General features: G+C 45.0%; 1 protein-coding gene across 5 annotated transcripts; it reads right to left on the reverse strand.

Moving 5' to 3' along the window:
* Nucleotides 1–4,599: 4,599 nt before the first annotated feature.
* Nucleotides 4,600–14,139, reverse strand: LOC140503614 (sialic acid-binding Ig-like lectin 5). 5 transcript variants are annotated; one of them, XM_072607748.1, is made up of 9 exons: nucleotides 13,997–14,136; nucleotides 13,552–13,914; nucleotides 12,614–12,907; nucleotides 12,074–12,124; nucleotides 10,218–10,466; nucleotides 9,833–10,117; nucleotides 9,634–9,730; nucleotides 4,967–5,033; nucleotides 4,600–4,812 (listed from the first exon to the last, which is right to left on the reverse strand). In XM_072607748.1, the coding sequence occupies exons 1-9, from the start codon at nucleotides 14,106–14,108 to the stop codon at nucleotides 4,612–4,614; spliced, it is 1,719 nt and encodes a 572-aa protein (XP_072463849.1). In that variant the 5' UTR covers nucleotides 14,109–14,136; the 3' UTR covers nucleotides 4,600–4,611. The 5 variants fall into 5 exon arrangements, 3 of the variants coding, with proteins under 3 accessions (XP_072463849.1, XP_072463851.1, XP_072463850.1); XR_011966836.1 differs by having other exon boundaries at nucleotides 4,743–4,812; nucleotides 9,634–9,726; nucleotides 13,997–14,139; XM_072607750.1 differs by lacking the exon at nucleotides 9,634–9,730 and having other exon boundaries at nucleotides 13,997–14,139.
* Between the last annotated feature and the right edge of the window lie 823 nt (nucleotides 14,140–14,962).

Genomic DNA, 14,962 nt, shown 5'->3' on the forward strand with positions numbered 1-14,962 from the left:
TTATACTCAGTTTTGGGTGGGTATGTGATTCTTCATTTTAATTCTAGCTACTTTGACCTCTGGAATATCATATTCCCAACCCTTCATTCCCTTCATGTAGAAGCTGCTAGATCACGTGTCATCCTGATTGTGTTTCCACAGTACTAGAATTGTTTCTTTCTGGCTGCTTGCAATGTTTTCTTCTTCACTTGGTAACTCTAGTTGTCTGTAGTGTTGCTAGGAGTTATCCTTTTGAGATCTCTTTCCTTCTGTGGGTTCTGCAGCTCCAGAATTGCTTAGACTAAATTTTTTACAAGTATTTGGGGTTTTTTTGAGGAGAGCTCAAGCACGTCCCTATTTTTTCTCTGCCATATTGGCTCCCTCCCCTTGAAGTGTGTTTACTAAATGGAATTGAAAGAGGGTTATATTGAAAGAGGAATACTTCATGTAGAGCTAACAGATGCCTTGAAGGATCAGTACTCCTTTTCCCTGCTGAGACCTATATGTTCCCCCTGGATTCCTGTTTTATTTTCCAACCCCTTACATCACCTCTCTGATGCTCCCACTCCCAGCTCTCTGTTCCAACAAAGGAAGAGACAGAGAGGAGAGTCCTTGTATAAAATCACTCAGATTTGGTAGAAGGATTAGGAGTACCACCGCCGCCAACTCTCAGTCCAATGGGTTATTCCACTGAGACATCGTCCAATTTATATTTTAACTAATTTTGTGTGAAATCGATGTTATATGTAATTGTGATCATAGCAAGCCCATTGGGAGTAGACTCAAGTTGTCTTTTGAGGAAAACAATATGTTTGTTTACTTACATATCTATATAAATCATATAGATGTGTATATATATTATGTATATATAAATGCATGTGAGGAGTTATCTATCTATATGTATCAGGCTACTTCTGTGTCTGTCTATCTCTAGCTACCTCATCTACATATCTGTCTATCTATCTATGTATCTATCTACCTATCTATCTATCTGTAGCTATCTATATCCATCTGTATCTCTCTACTTTTACTGTCTGTCTATCTGTTTTTATCATCTCTCTCTCTCTCTCTCTGGGAATTGTGGGATTTGAATGAACCACAATGACTCCACATTGTGACTGAATTCTGGATGTAGATCCATTTTCTTTTATTTTTTTTCCATTTCAGGATGTAGTTACTCTTGTCCAATTTCTTTCTTGTGAGAAAACTTCATTCAGTTATGGGAATAGTGAGGAATTTATACTTCATTATTTCAACCTATCTCTGTGTGGCTGGGAAGCTGAACTCCCTCTACCTGCTATTTAGAGACACTTAACTAAGGGCCTTGGTTATACCAATCAGAAACCTAGGTAGATTCAAAGAGGGATGCAAGGAGTTTCCTCACAATTGTACATCTCCAGCACCCATATGTCTTATCTTAAAATTGGCCTGATACTTGTCAACGAGTTACTGTGTACTTGTTCCTGTGTTTGAATAGGGATACTTGGGGGGAGTGTGATACCGATTTTTCTGAATTTAGGGAATTGCATCTGTTTTCACTCCCTATCCCAACTCCAAAAGTCTCTAAGCATTTTTTCCTCCAATATGAAATCAGACTTTATCTTATCTTGTATCCTGTTTATTGTTATCTTTTATTGTATAAAAATTTGTGTCCCCCTGTGTTTGGGGTCCAGTGTGAAGCTGAGGTGGCCTGCTCCTAAGTTGCTATGCAATTGACATGCATTGCTTAAAAAATTGATAAACCAACCCTTCATCCAGAAATAGGCCTACTGAGTCTATACCCCAAAGAGACCAAAGAAAAAGGAAGAGGCTCTATATTGATAAAAATATTCATAATATCTCTTTTTGTGGGGGCAAAGACCTGCACATTGAGGAGATGCCTATCAGCTGAGGAATGGCTGGACAAATTATGGTATGGTCATGATGGAATACTGCTTTTCTATAAGAAATGATTAGCAGGGTGTTTTCAGAAAAAACTCAGGGAGACTTACATGAACTGATGTAAAATAAAGTAAGTTGAACCAGGAGAACACTGTACACAGTAACACCAATTTTGTACATTGATCAATTGTGAATGACAGCTGTTTTTAGCAATATAATGATCTAAGACAAGGATTTATAATGAAAAATGCTATCCACCTCCAGAGAAAGAACTGGAGTTTGACTGCAGATCACAGCATACTTTTAAAACTTTTTCTTATTTTTCTTGTTTGTTTCTTGTTTGTTCTATGTTTTCTTTTGCAATATGGCTAATAAGGAAAGGTTGCAGAACTCTACATGTGCAATTTTGTCATATTGCTTGCCTTCTCAAGCAGGGGGAAAAGGAGGAGAAAGGAAAGGAATATGAAACTCAAAATATGTGTTAAAATAAGTATTAAATGTTTTTTTTGTTTAGATGTAAATGAGAAAAAATAACAATGCAAAATAATAAATAAATTGACATTCTCAGAAGCTAGATCCTTTCACTTCTCAATTATTGCAGATTTTCCCCACCATCGTCTTTCCCTGTCTATCTATACCTACCTCTCTGAAGCTGTCTCTATCTGCTGTCTGTCTATCTCTCTTTCTGCCTAACCATGCGTCTCTCAGTTCAACTCATTCTCCCACTGGGTCAGTGTTCTGCAGGTTTTAAAGGCCACAGTATCAGGACGTAGAAAGAAACCCTGCTTTGTAGTGGGGGGACCTGGTTTGAAAACAGGCCCTGTCACTTTCCAGGCATGTAGCTTCATGGAAACTGCATGTCTCCTCTGCTCTTCTATTTTCCCATTTGTTAAGCTAGACAGTTGGAGCAGATAACTGACTTGTTACCTGTGACAACTGGTCAAGCTGTTATTATCCCAGAGAGGGGAAGGAACTCTTGTAAGGTCACACAGAAAGTCAAGTTTTTTAAAAACTACAATTCCTATGCATATGGAGAAACTGAGGAAGGGACATGAAGAAGGTTTTGTAGGTAACAATAATAGCTAACATTTCTAGGTTTGTGAAGGCAGCCAGATGGTGGCATAGTGCACAGAGCACAGGACCTGCAGTCAGGAAGACCTTAGTTCCAAACTTGCCTCAGAAATTTCCTAGTTTTGTGACTCTGGGCATGGAATTTAACTGCTGATTGTCTCAGTTTACTCATCTGTAAAATGAGGATAACATGAGATTGTTGTAAGTATGAAATAAGAGAATATTTGTAAAGCACTTGTGAACCCTTAAAGTGCCATCTAAATGCTAGCAACTACTATCATGAGATATCCCACACTGGATCATTGCATTACAGATTTAGAAGTGAAAACGACCATAAGCATCCAATCTCCTCCTGTTACATCTGAAGAGACATATGAGCAGACAGGGATTAGGTGGTAGGATTCAAACTCAGGTCTACACACTTAGCCACCAAGGTGTAGACACATGTGGTTTGGAAACCACATTCCCTACCTTCACAATCAGTGTTTCTGGTGCTGTGGCAGCCCCTGGGTGTGCCCTATTGAACACAGAGTAGCCCATTCTAGTCTGCATGTCTCCTCAGCCGAGGTCACCGCTCCTCAGTAACCTCAAAGGTCCCTTTTCTGGCTAAATCTAAGATGTCCTGTTCCTTTCTGAGTTTCAGTTTTCTCATGAGTGACATGAGGTTGGACATGCTAAGGCACCAAGCAAAGGGCTGTCTTCCTATGTACTTAGTAAATATTAAGCTGAATTGTTTGATAAATGCCCTTACTACTTGGGGCTTGCTCAGTACTCTGGCGTGTTAGCATTCCTCATGCTAGCATGTTATTTCCTTGCTAGACTGGAAGATGCAAAGGGGCAGTGAATTTGGAATATCTAAATCCTGTATCTTCCCTAGTGAGTATTCTGAAATGGGAAATTCTGCAGACTGTAGCCCTAATCATGGAGCCAATCAAGCTTAGTAAAGGAACAGTAAAGATGCTCAGCCAAGTGAATCCAAGCGATTGACCCATCCAGCAGAGATGCTGTGCCCTGTGAAGAGCTAATACTGCTCTGGAGTAGAGTGACCCAGCCTCGCAGTGGATTGGACTAGCACAGCAACAAGGCTGGTAAGTTAGCATAAATACCATGCTTAGGAGTAAACTTTGCAAGGACAACTGAGGAAGGACAAAGTCATTGAGGACTTGCAGTTCCAGTGATGTTAGTTAGCTTGGACACGTGTTCCCTGTCCATGTACCTCATCATCATTCACTAAGAGTTGGTGCTCACCCTCTCCTTCCATACAGACACACCGTGTGTGTATTTGTGGGAATGTCAATCCCAAGTTATGGGAATGGATGCTATGAAATTCTTGTTCTTCTTATTCCACTTGAATGTAATTGGGAAGTGCACTGATGGGGGCTCAGGAGCTATGGAGTTTGAAATGCAGTGGTCCATGAAAATGACCCCTAGAGCACAAGGTGGCAGATGACTCTCTCAGAATCCCAATTCATGAAGAGGAGTCCACGTTTGGGGAGGGAACACTACCCTGGTCTTGTGCTTGGTCCATTTACTAGACTGAAAGTTCCCTCAGTATAGGGGATGTGTCTTATCTAAGTCTGTCTGTAGTAGGTGTTTACTATGTGTTTGTGGGATATGATGAGGCAGGGAAGCAACTGACTTGTGAACCACCCAGTGTAGAACAAGGGATGAAGACTCAACTCATTGGAATTTAATCTCTGAGTACTCATTGATGGGATCAGTGGATCCATGGTCTTCTCTAGCTTTCCCTGCTTGGAAATTGAGGCAGGTATAATGTAAGTCATCTAGTCCATCCTCTGGAGCTGCTGGGGTTGGGGCTGTGTCTGCAGCTGGTGAAATGGGATTGAGGGACAGGTCCACCCTGGATGGTCTCTTGGGATCCTGGAGAAAGGGCAAAGGAGAGTTCAGTCAAAGCAGGTCCCAGTATCATGAGAGAAGGAGTAGAAAGTGGGGGAGATGGCTTTGGGGCAGAGAGGCAGCTGGGGAGTGAGAGAGCTGGGTGAACAGCTGGGAGGTCAGGGCTGGCATACTCTACCTCTACTGCCCCCTTGGTTGCTTCTGCTGCTGCTGCTTCTACTGACTTCTTCCTGAGCATCTGTACCCTGAGGAGGTAAAAAGACAGAGTTGGTGCAGAGGAGAGAACCTGAGATGTGGATGCAGAGAAGGAGGGCCCTGTCACTCACTCTCTGCCTGACTCTGGACATACCATTTTCCCTCAGTGGTCTTCTGCTTTTTCATTTGTCAATTGAGGCACTCAGACTCCAGGGTCTCTAAGGTCCCTTCCTTGTGATATTCTCCTGTTCTGTGATCTCCAAGCTCCAACTTACACAAGCCTATGAACCACAGGAGGGTCTAGGAAAAAGCAATGAGGCAAAGGATCAAGAGACTTGTACTTGCCACTATTGCCCTGTGAGATCTTGAGGAAATCCCTTACTCCATCTAGGCCTCAGTTTCCTACTCTGTAAAGTGAAAGGTTTGGGGAAAATTGTCTTTAAGGTCTGTTCTAGTTCTATGTCCTGTGATCCTACGGATAATATTGTTCCCAATTATCACAGGCTGAATTCTTTTTCCACTCTGATTCCCAATGGGTCCTCACTGGAGCAAGGCAATCCTTCTACTCCTCCTTAATCAATTCTCTATCCCACTCACCACAGCAGTACTCTCTGTTGTTTGAAATTTCTGCCCATCTACTGATTTGACTGCCAAAAATGTTTTCTATGTTGCCCCCATCTTCAAGAAATGAAAATCACCAATCCCCTCCTGAAAGAGATTCCCAAATGAAAACTCCCAGGAATATCATAGCCAAATTCCAGAACTCTGAGATCAGTCGGAAAACATTGCAAGTATTCAGAAAGGAACAGTCCAAATACTGTGGAACCACAGGCAGCATTACGTAAGATTTAGCTTTGGTTGCTATACAGAGCAGCTATGTAAGTGAGTGGATATTGTTCCAGGACTGAAGTTCAACAAACTATTCTTGCCAAGATCAAATCCAGCCTGAGACACTTACTAGCTGTGTGACTCTGGGCAAGTCACTTAACTCTGTTTGCCTCATTTTCTTCATCTGTCAAATAAGTTGGAAAAGGAAATGAGGAGCTGCTCTAGTATTTCCCCAAGGGAACGTCACATGGGGTCACTAAGAGTTAGGCCCAACTGGCACAACTGGATCACAGGTTTAAGGGAACAGAGAGCTTGGAATATTATTTTCCAGAAGGCAAAGTGGCTAGGATTATTACCAAAAATAACTTCGCTGGCAAAACTGATTGTAATCTCATACGATAAAAATGTATACTGAATGAGATCGAAGAGTTTCAAGCATTCCTAGTGAAAGATGAGAGCTGAATAGGACATCTGACATTCAAAGATAGAAATCAAGAGATGCATAACCAGGTGAAAATGAAAGAGAAATCATGAGGGACCCCTATTGTTCAACTGTTTAAATTCCTATGTGGGAAGATGATCCATGTAACTCCTGAGAACTTTATCACTGTTGAAGCAGTTAGGAGCCAAGTACATAGACAGAAGGCAGAGATACAGGACTATTGTGTTGGGATGATGTCAAAGGGAAGAATGGAAGAGTCAGAAAGAGGGACATATTGGGAGTAGGGGAAAGGGAGAAAAGAATGGCCAAAATTATCACACCTAACAGAGGCATAAAAGGAAGAGCTTTTACAATGGAGGGGGAAGTGGAGTGGGGAATGGTATCCTTTGAACCTCACTCTCATATGTATTGACTCAAAGAGAAACAATTCTCTCCCTCCCTCCCTCCCTCCCTCCCTCCCTCCCTCCCTCCCTCTCTCTCTCTCTCTCTCTCTGTCTCTCTCTCTCTCTCTCTCTCTCTGTCTCTCTTTCTCTCTCTCTGTTTCACACACACATGCACAAGCACATGCGCACACTTGCACAGACACACTTACATTTAGAAATTCATCGAACCTCATATGGAACCAGACCACACAGAACTCCACTACAAAGCAGCAATCATCAAAACAATTTTTACTGGATAAGAAACAGAGCGGTTTATTAATGGATTAGGCATACAACCTTCTAAAGGAAATGGCCCCGGTACCTCAAACTCAAGAACCAAGCTAAGAATTCACTACTCAACAAGCACCACTGGAAACACTGTAAAACAGTGCAGCAGAAATAAGGTATAGATGAAATCTCATCCCGTTTAGCAAGATCAGCCCAAAATGGATACATGATCTAGACTCAAAGGATGATAGCATAAGCACATTAGAGGAACATGGAGAAAATAACTTGCCAAATCTTTTGATAAGGGAAGAATCTTTTGGTGGGGGCAAAAATTTGGACATTGAGAGTATCAACTGGGGAATACTTGAAGAAATTGTAGTATAGGATTATGGTGGAATACTCTTGTGTTATAAGAAATGGAAAAGTAGATGAGTTCAGAAAAGCATCGGAAGTTTTATATGGACTAATGCAAAGAGAAGAGAGCAGAACCAGACCCTTGTACATGGTAACAGCACACATTTATTGTGAGGATGCTCAACCATGAAAGATTTATCTATTCTGATTAAGATGGTGATCCAAAAAATTCCAAATGTCTCACGATGAAAACTTCTCAACCTCCACTCTGTATGTAGATTGAAGCATGTTTTCCTTCTTTGTTTTAGCTTTTCCTGTTTTGGAAATTTGTTTTGCATGACTTCATATCTATAATGGGTATTATATTTCTTTCCTTCTCAATGAATTGGGGGGGCGAGTAAGAATTTAAACAGAAAATAAAAATTTTAATTAAAAATGAAAAAAAATAAAGTAAAAAGACTGATACAGATGCAGAAGGAGCTCACCAACCCACTTGGCTTTTCAACCAAGACAGGCAACATAAGGAAGAATGAATACAAGTGTAGTAAAGCTGTGGCAAGGTGTGATCAGGGACTTTCAAGCTGGGAAGGAGACAAAACTGGGAGAAAAGCTCAGGATGATGAAAAGAGTGGAGGGGAGAGTCAGGAAAAGGCACAGGGCCACTGTTTGTGGTAGAGGGAAAGGACATTGCCCTGCAGAGGGAAGGCAGATTATCATCTTCTACCTGTTTTCTCCATCAAGGGGAAAGAACAATGGACAGAAAAGAATGTAATGAAAGTGAAAAAGGAACTGAGAAAGCATGGCAGAATTTCACTTTGGGTGTTTGTAACAGTAAGCACCCCAACGTATGCTATCACAGGTTCTTAGATATGCATTCAGAAAAGGAAAGGCAACTTTGGAGGGGTTAACGATCACTTGAATCAAGTACGTGTATCAGAGAAAATCAAAATCAAAATTTCAGAGAAATCCAAAATCAACAGACAGAGCTTCCAGACTGCCTGACCACCAACATCCACATATCTTTGCCAGAGAAGGAAGCACCAACATCTGGGTTTTCAAAAAGCCTAGTGGGGGAGGGGGTGCTTAGCAGCTTTCCAGATTCTCATCTGGCACACAGACTTGCTTCCAGAAACTAAGCCCCAAAGTAAAACCTCACCCTCAGAGTATTTATACACTTTTTACAGCATAACCCTCTGACCCAGGGCCTCAACAGAAACAGAAAGATACTTGGCAACTTCCTACAAAACAATTTCCCTAATCTGGTTTCCCTCAATGGGCAGGCCCAGCAATTCTTTAATCACATTATTCAATCAGAGGCACTTAATTTGATTGCCATTACAGTATTTAATTGGACTTTTGCTGGACTAGGTAAATTTCTTACAAGAATTTAGTTTTTTTCTTCCATTCAGAGGGAGAGAATACAAAAATAAAAAAAAAATTAAACAGAACAGGGACTCCATAAAATGGAGAAGGATAAGTGTCATAATTTATTTTTTTTAAAGGGTGGAATTTTTAGCCTCTTACCCTGGAATCTTTCCTCCTCTTGTTCAGGAGAATATCAATTCCTGTTTGGAGCAGTGATCAAGCCAGGCAGCAGACCACCTCTCCTTCATCTCACTTTGGGGCAAGGACCCTGGATGATGTGGGGCTAAATTCGGGTGTGCCCCTCACTGACTGTGACACTGAACCCATGATTCAGCTTGGGGAACTGAAAGAGGGGAGGGACTAAGGCAGGAAACAAGAGTATACTAAGTACCTACTATGTGCCATGCACTGTGCCAAGGACTATACAGATGTGATTCCATTTAAAAATATAATAACAGTAGATAGCCTTCCTGTATCACTCACTGTGTGCGAGGCAGTGTGCCACGCAATTACAAATAGATCCCATTTAGTTACAGCTAACATTTATATAGCGCCCTACAAGTTAGGTTCTATTATTACCCCAGCTGGTAAATGAATAAACTGAGGCAAACAGTTTAAGGGACTTGCCCAGGTTCACACAGCTTCTAAAGGCTGAGGCAGGACTTGCAGCAGTGCTCTAGTCACTGAACCCCCAGCTTCCCCACTTACTCCTGGAAGCTCACCTCAACTCAGGGGCCTGGAGTATTGGAAATCATGACCTGACTACATAAGGTCATATCTGTGACCTTGAGCAACTCACTTTTCCTCTATGAATCTCTGTTTGATTTTTTAATCTAAAAAAAGAAGGGTGCTGGAATTTCTCTTCTGATTCTCAGTCTTATAATCCCATGAAATCTGTGCCTGAACTCAGGGACACATCAGCATCTGAGGATTTCTGAGACACCCAAGCAGGCCATCATTTCCTGAATTCTCCCCACCCCATCCCCTCCTCCTTCCAGCCTCCACACTCACAGAAGAAGGCAGAGGGCTAGTAGACTTGTGGCACCAGCTCCACAGAGGACACCCAGGATCATACCTTGTGGGAACACATGAGATGGTGTGGGCCTATCTGGACAAAATGGGAATTTGGGGTGAACAAGGGTGGTGATCACATTGCGCCCAATGTCCTCATGATCCTCTGACCCACGTGCCTCCCTCTCCCATCCCTCACCTGGCACCAACTGGAAGAACAGGGTATGGATCCCCTGGGGGTTCTTTCCCTCACAGCTGACAGTGATGTTGGGGACCCTGTCCACTTTCACTCTCAGGCTGCTGTTGGCCCAGGACTCAGACCTGCTTGATGTTACCTGAAAGGTGTCACTGCTACTATTGTCCTCCACAGGCTTCCCCTCTACCCACCATAGCAAAGAGGGGGCTGGCTCTGCTTGGACAGAACAGGTGCAGATCAAGCCCTCCTTGAGCCAGAAGCAAGAAGGGCTGATAATCCTTGGAGAATCTGTGGAAAGATACAGGAGAACCTCTCTCTTAGTGGGTGACACTCTCCTCTCCCCACCAGGACTCAATCACCCCATGGTGCCCAGCCCCCTGACACTCACACTGCACAGAGACCCTCAGGGAGGCCTGCTTGGAGCCCAGAGGATGCTGAGCCAGGCAGGTGTAATTGCCTCCATCTACTGGTCCCAGGTGGGGCAGATCCAGGTGCAGGACTCCATCCTCTGAGGGCTGGGAAGAGGCCAGGGTTTGGTTCCCCAGGATCCAGCTCAGTGTAGCTGGGGGATTGCTGTTGGCAGCACAGAGCAGGTGAAGGGACTGTCCCTCCTGCACCACAAGAGCCGAGCTGTTTTCTGAGACAAAAACAGAAAAAGATCAGGAGGTGCCAGGAGTGAGAACCTGGAGGGACCTCAGAGACTCCCCTACCTGGGAGCTAGAGAGCTGGGGTGACATCCCCAAGATCCCAGGGGAAGGGGGAGTGGAAGAGGACAGAAACCCAGGAAAGAACGAAACCCCTAGGCCCAGCTCAGCCTGGCTTCCTGCCCCTTCTCCCTGCACTGCATCTTCCCTGGCTGCTTCCCAGACCTTGTAGGCCTCCTCTGCCTCTGCTGCTGCCAGGGCACACTCAGCCTGTTGAGTGTTCCTCCCTTTGCCTCAGGTTGCGTTTAGTTTATCTCCTTTTCCTCCCTCCCTTCCTTCTTTCCTTCATTCTTTTCTACTTTCCTTTCCTCTACTTTTTTCTTCCTGCTTTTACTCTCTCTTTCTCTCTCTTACATCTTGCCTTCGTGCCTTTTTCTTTCTTCTTGCCCTTTCTTCTCTTTTCCTCCTTTTCCCCCTTTTTCCCCTTTCCCTTCTATACATTTTCTTCCTTATTTCTATCTGACTTTTTTACTTTTTCGTTCCTATTGTATTTCTATGTTTTTGCTTCTTCCATCCCTCTTCCCTCCTTCCTTTCCATATTACTTTCTTTACCTTTCATTTCCTTCATCTCTTACTTGTATCCTGTCTTCCTTTTCTTACTTCCTCTGTCTCTCTCTGTCTCGTTGTCTCTCTGTCTCTCTCTGTCTCTCTCTGTCTCTCTCTGTCTCTCTCTCTCTCTCTCACTGTACTAATTAAGGAAAAGTTAACCTGAATCACAGACACAACAAACAAGGTCTCAGGAAAGTGAAATTTCTGCACATTAAGACTGGGAATCTAATATCCCAGGAGCCCACTGTAATCACCACTAGGTTACACTTTCCCACACTCAGCAGCCGGGGGGTCTCCAGGCCCACAATGCACCTGTCCTGACTGAATGCTCAAGCTCAGCCTGGATAGCCAGACTTCTGCCCCCACTGACAGCAGTTCCTTGACCCATTCCCTATAGCCTTCTCCTACACAAGCCCCTGAAACCCCCAGATCAGCCCTGAAACCAACATCAATGCCCCAGGCAACAAAACCTCTTCCTTTGGCCTGGACTGCAGAGATCTGGGTCAACTTCCCCACAGGGAAACCATGATGGGTCCAGATAGTGAGGGAAATGCCCTGGGAACTGAACAGCAAGGTGGAGCTTGTTCCTGTCAGTCCAAGCCTGATGCAGTAGAGAGGACACTCTATTCAGTCTCTACATTTAGAGTTCACATCTCTATGGTACTGGGACCTGTGTGAACTAGGTCAGGCTCTTCACACCTCTGAGCCTCAGTATTCTCATCTGGAAAGTGAGGACAAGAACTTTTCCACTTCTTTTCTCCTGGGGATGTTGGGAAGAAAATGGTTTCTCATTAAAGTCATGAGTAAATGGGAGCTGATGAAATTCCAGGAGGAGGAGAGGCAGCCCAGGCCAAAGAGAACCTGGGCCTGCAGAATGAGGGAAACTGTTTCTCCTGTGTCCTTCTTCTCCTTGATATCCACACCCACCCTTAGAGTAGAAGTTGAGGCCCCAGGTTCTCTCTCTGCCCTCCCTCTGGGGCTCTGCTCATACCTGTTGTCCTGTTGTCCTGGGCCATGGTGATGGTCACATTCTGCACAGCATCTGCAACAGAAGCACCAGGCTGGCTGGGGTGGGGCTCTCTCCCCAGCCCAGCGTCAGGCAGGGAAGAGATTAAATTCCAGAATCATAGACTAACATTGGCACATGAAACCACAGAGGCTGAGAGAGAGAGAAAGTAGGAAATCCCTGGCCCAGCTAGGAGGTGTAGTGAGTAGGGCATTGGACCTGAGGTCAGGAGGATCTGAGTTCAAATCTGTCCTCAGACATCTGTCACATTTACTAGCTGTGTGACTTTGGGCAAATCACTTAACCACAATTGTGTCCTCTTCTCCACTCCATGAAAAAATGAATGAATCAATGAATAAGTATTGGAATCCCAGGCTTTGCTTGTGATAGGAGGCATCTTTCTCTGCCCTGGCTCAGGAAAAAGGGATCTGATTTCACAGGGTTGGGCCTGGAGCCTGGTCCCTCTATGCACTCTTCCCTCAGCCCCTCTCTTGCAGGATGCAGGCTTCCTGCCTCAGCACTCACAGGACACATTGAGTTGGACAGTTCTCTCTGAGCTCAAACGGCCTCCAGGAAGTGTCACCTGACAGGTGAGGTTGGTGCCATGATGCTGGTGCCCAGGGATGAAGGAGACCTGAGAGGAGTGGGGTGGCTCAGAGCTTTGTGACTTGGAGGAGAGGGAAGCCCCCATCCAGGAGAATTTGAAGGGTCTGTTTCCCCCACAGGCCCAAGAAAATGCACAGTTCAGAGTCACTGGGTTTCCCGACTCTAACACCTCTGGAATAGAGATGTCTGGTTTCTGGATCACATTTGGAGAGCCTGGAGAGAGACAGTAAGACATGGTCTGGGGTGGGAAATTAGGCCTTTAGAGTCCTTCCAGATGCTGCTACCTACTCTACCCTTCAGGTGTCTACTGTGTTCCCCTCAAAGCAGGCCCTCAATCAGGCCCCTTCTCCTCACCAGCCTCCTACGGGCATCCCCTTCATCCTCAGGCCCTTAGTCACTCATAGATTATAGGTCAAGAGGAAGGTATATTAAAGGCAATAGAGAATAATACCTTCATTATACATACCGGGAAACTGAATCCCAGAGAGGGAGGTGAAATTATAGGGCAAAATGCCCCAAAGAGAGTCAGTGAGAGACGTGGGATTTGAATCTCCTTCCTTTGGCAGCAGCTCCAGAGTTCTTTCTAGCACAATCATGGCCCCTATCAGCCTTCTCTGAGGTCCTGGTTCCTCACAATGGGGACCCGACCATGTTCCCTCCCCTCTGTAGCTCTGGAGCTTTAGACAGTGTCTTCACACTCTTCCCTGGGTCTGCTCTGCTTCATGAGTGGCTTCTCTGTGTGTCTTCCACATTCTCTTACCCCTCCCACAGGCAGGATCATGATATCCAAGGCCAGCTCATTCCCCAGACCTCCCTGCCTCATCTCCTGAGAGCCTCCCAGGAGAGAAGCATCCTACCTGTCACATTCACGTAAAGTCGAGGCAGTAGGTAACTCTTTCTACCATCTTCTTTTCTAAAATTGAAGTAGTACACCCCCTTGTCTGAAGGTTGGGCATCTGTGATGCTCAGAGAGCAATTGTTCATCCTGGGATTCCCAAGGAGACGGAATCTCCCCAGGTCTTCCTCCTCCACTCTCTCAGCTGGGTCATTTGTGGCCACAAGATGGTAACCAAAACCTGCTTTTCTGTACCAGTAACCATAAACTCTCCTGTGGTCATTCCATGATCTTCTGTTGTGTTCAAAGGTGCAGGGGACGTGGGCACACATCCCCTCCAGCACAGTCACTGAGGTCTGTATATTCAGTCTTTGGGACAGGGACCCTGAGGGCAGACAGAGGACTGGTCAGTGTCGCCAACTCTTCTCACCCCTAGAGCAGCCTCCATCTGCCCCAACCCCACTCACCCTCCCAGAGCAGGGGCAGCAGTAGCAGCAACAGCATGGATGAGACTGGAGACAAGTAGGCTCTGCTGGGGTTCTGTGTCACTCCCTGAACACCATGGCTCCCTCTGGCCATCTGTGTCAGGCTCAGAGAAAAGAGGAAGAGGAATCAGGAAACCCTGGTGTGAAAAGGAGGAGAGAACTATCCTCAGAAGAGGAACTGCTGTCTTCTCCCCACAGTGGGTTTCTGCCTCCTTAACTGAGCTCAGTGGGGAGGGACCTCCTGTCCTGGGCCAGCTGCAGGGACAGTCAGGACTCAGGTGCTTGGGGGAGGACAGATCTGGTGCACAAGCTGGGGCTGTGGGTCTTGTATGGACCAGCTTGTCTGTGTGGCTGATGGGAGGCACTGACCAGTGGCTCTCCCAGAGGTGGTGCTGACCATGAAACACTGCTGCCCCTGTCCTATGAAAGTGCACCAGGGATCAGGAAGACCTGAGCTGAAATCCTGCCGCAGGCATGTCCTGTCAGTCTTTCCTCTCTCTGAGCCTCAGCTTTCCCATGTGTAAAATGGGAACAGTTACAACACCTCTCTCTCAGCCTTCTTGAAAAGATCAAATATGATATTTACCAAGTGTTGTGAAGACCTTGAATCATGGCCCAAAAGCTGGTGATGATGGTTATAACTTCACTCTCCTCTAAGATCTCTCCCACCCAGGTCTAGTAGCCAACTGCCTGTTTCTCAGAAATGGCATTCCATGTCTCATCTCCATGCCTTTGCCCTGGCTGTGTCCTGTGCCTGGAAGGCTTACATTCCTCATTTCCTTTTTCCTGGTTGGAATCAAGCCTCAGCTATAAAGCAACTTCCCACTTCCTCTTCCCATTTATTTTTTCTGTTCTCCCTGTCTCTTCTCAGTACCTGGCTATGGATTTCCTGGTGAATTTGGCTTGGTTTTTTCTATCTTGTTATCCTCAGTGCATATCACAGTGCCT

The sequence above is a fragment of the Notamacropus eugenii genome, chromosome 5, assembly GCF_028372415.1.
Source record: "Notamacropus eugenii isolate mMacEug1 chromosome 5, mMacEug1.pri_v2, whole genome shotgun sequence".
NCBI lineage: Eukaryota > Metazoa > Chordata > Mammalia > Diprotodontia > Macropodidae > Notamacropus > Notamacropus eugenii.

Excerpts from the sequence above, each read along its gene's own strand:
- LOC140503614 (XM_072607748.1), bottom strand. The coding sequence starts at position 14,108 with ATGGCCAGAGGGAGCCATGGTGTTCAGGGAGTGACACAGAACCCCAGC. Across the intron at positions 9,731-9,832 it reads GTTCTTCCAGTTGGTGCCAG|ATAGGCCCACACCATCTCAT; the intron begins GTGAGGGATGGG and ends CATTTTGTCCAG. Across the intron at positions 4,813-4,966 it reads CAACCAAGGGGGCAGTAGAG|GATCCCAAGAGACCATCCAG; the intron begins GTAGAGTATGCC and ends CCCTTTCTCCAG.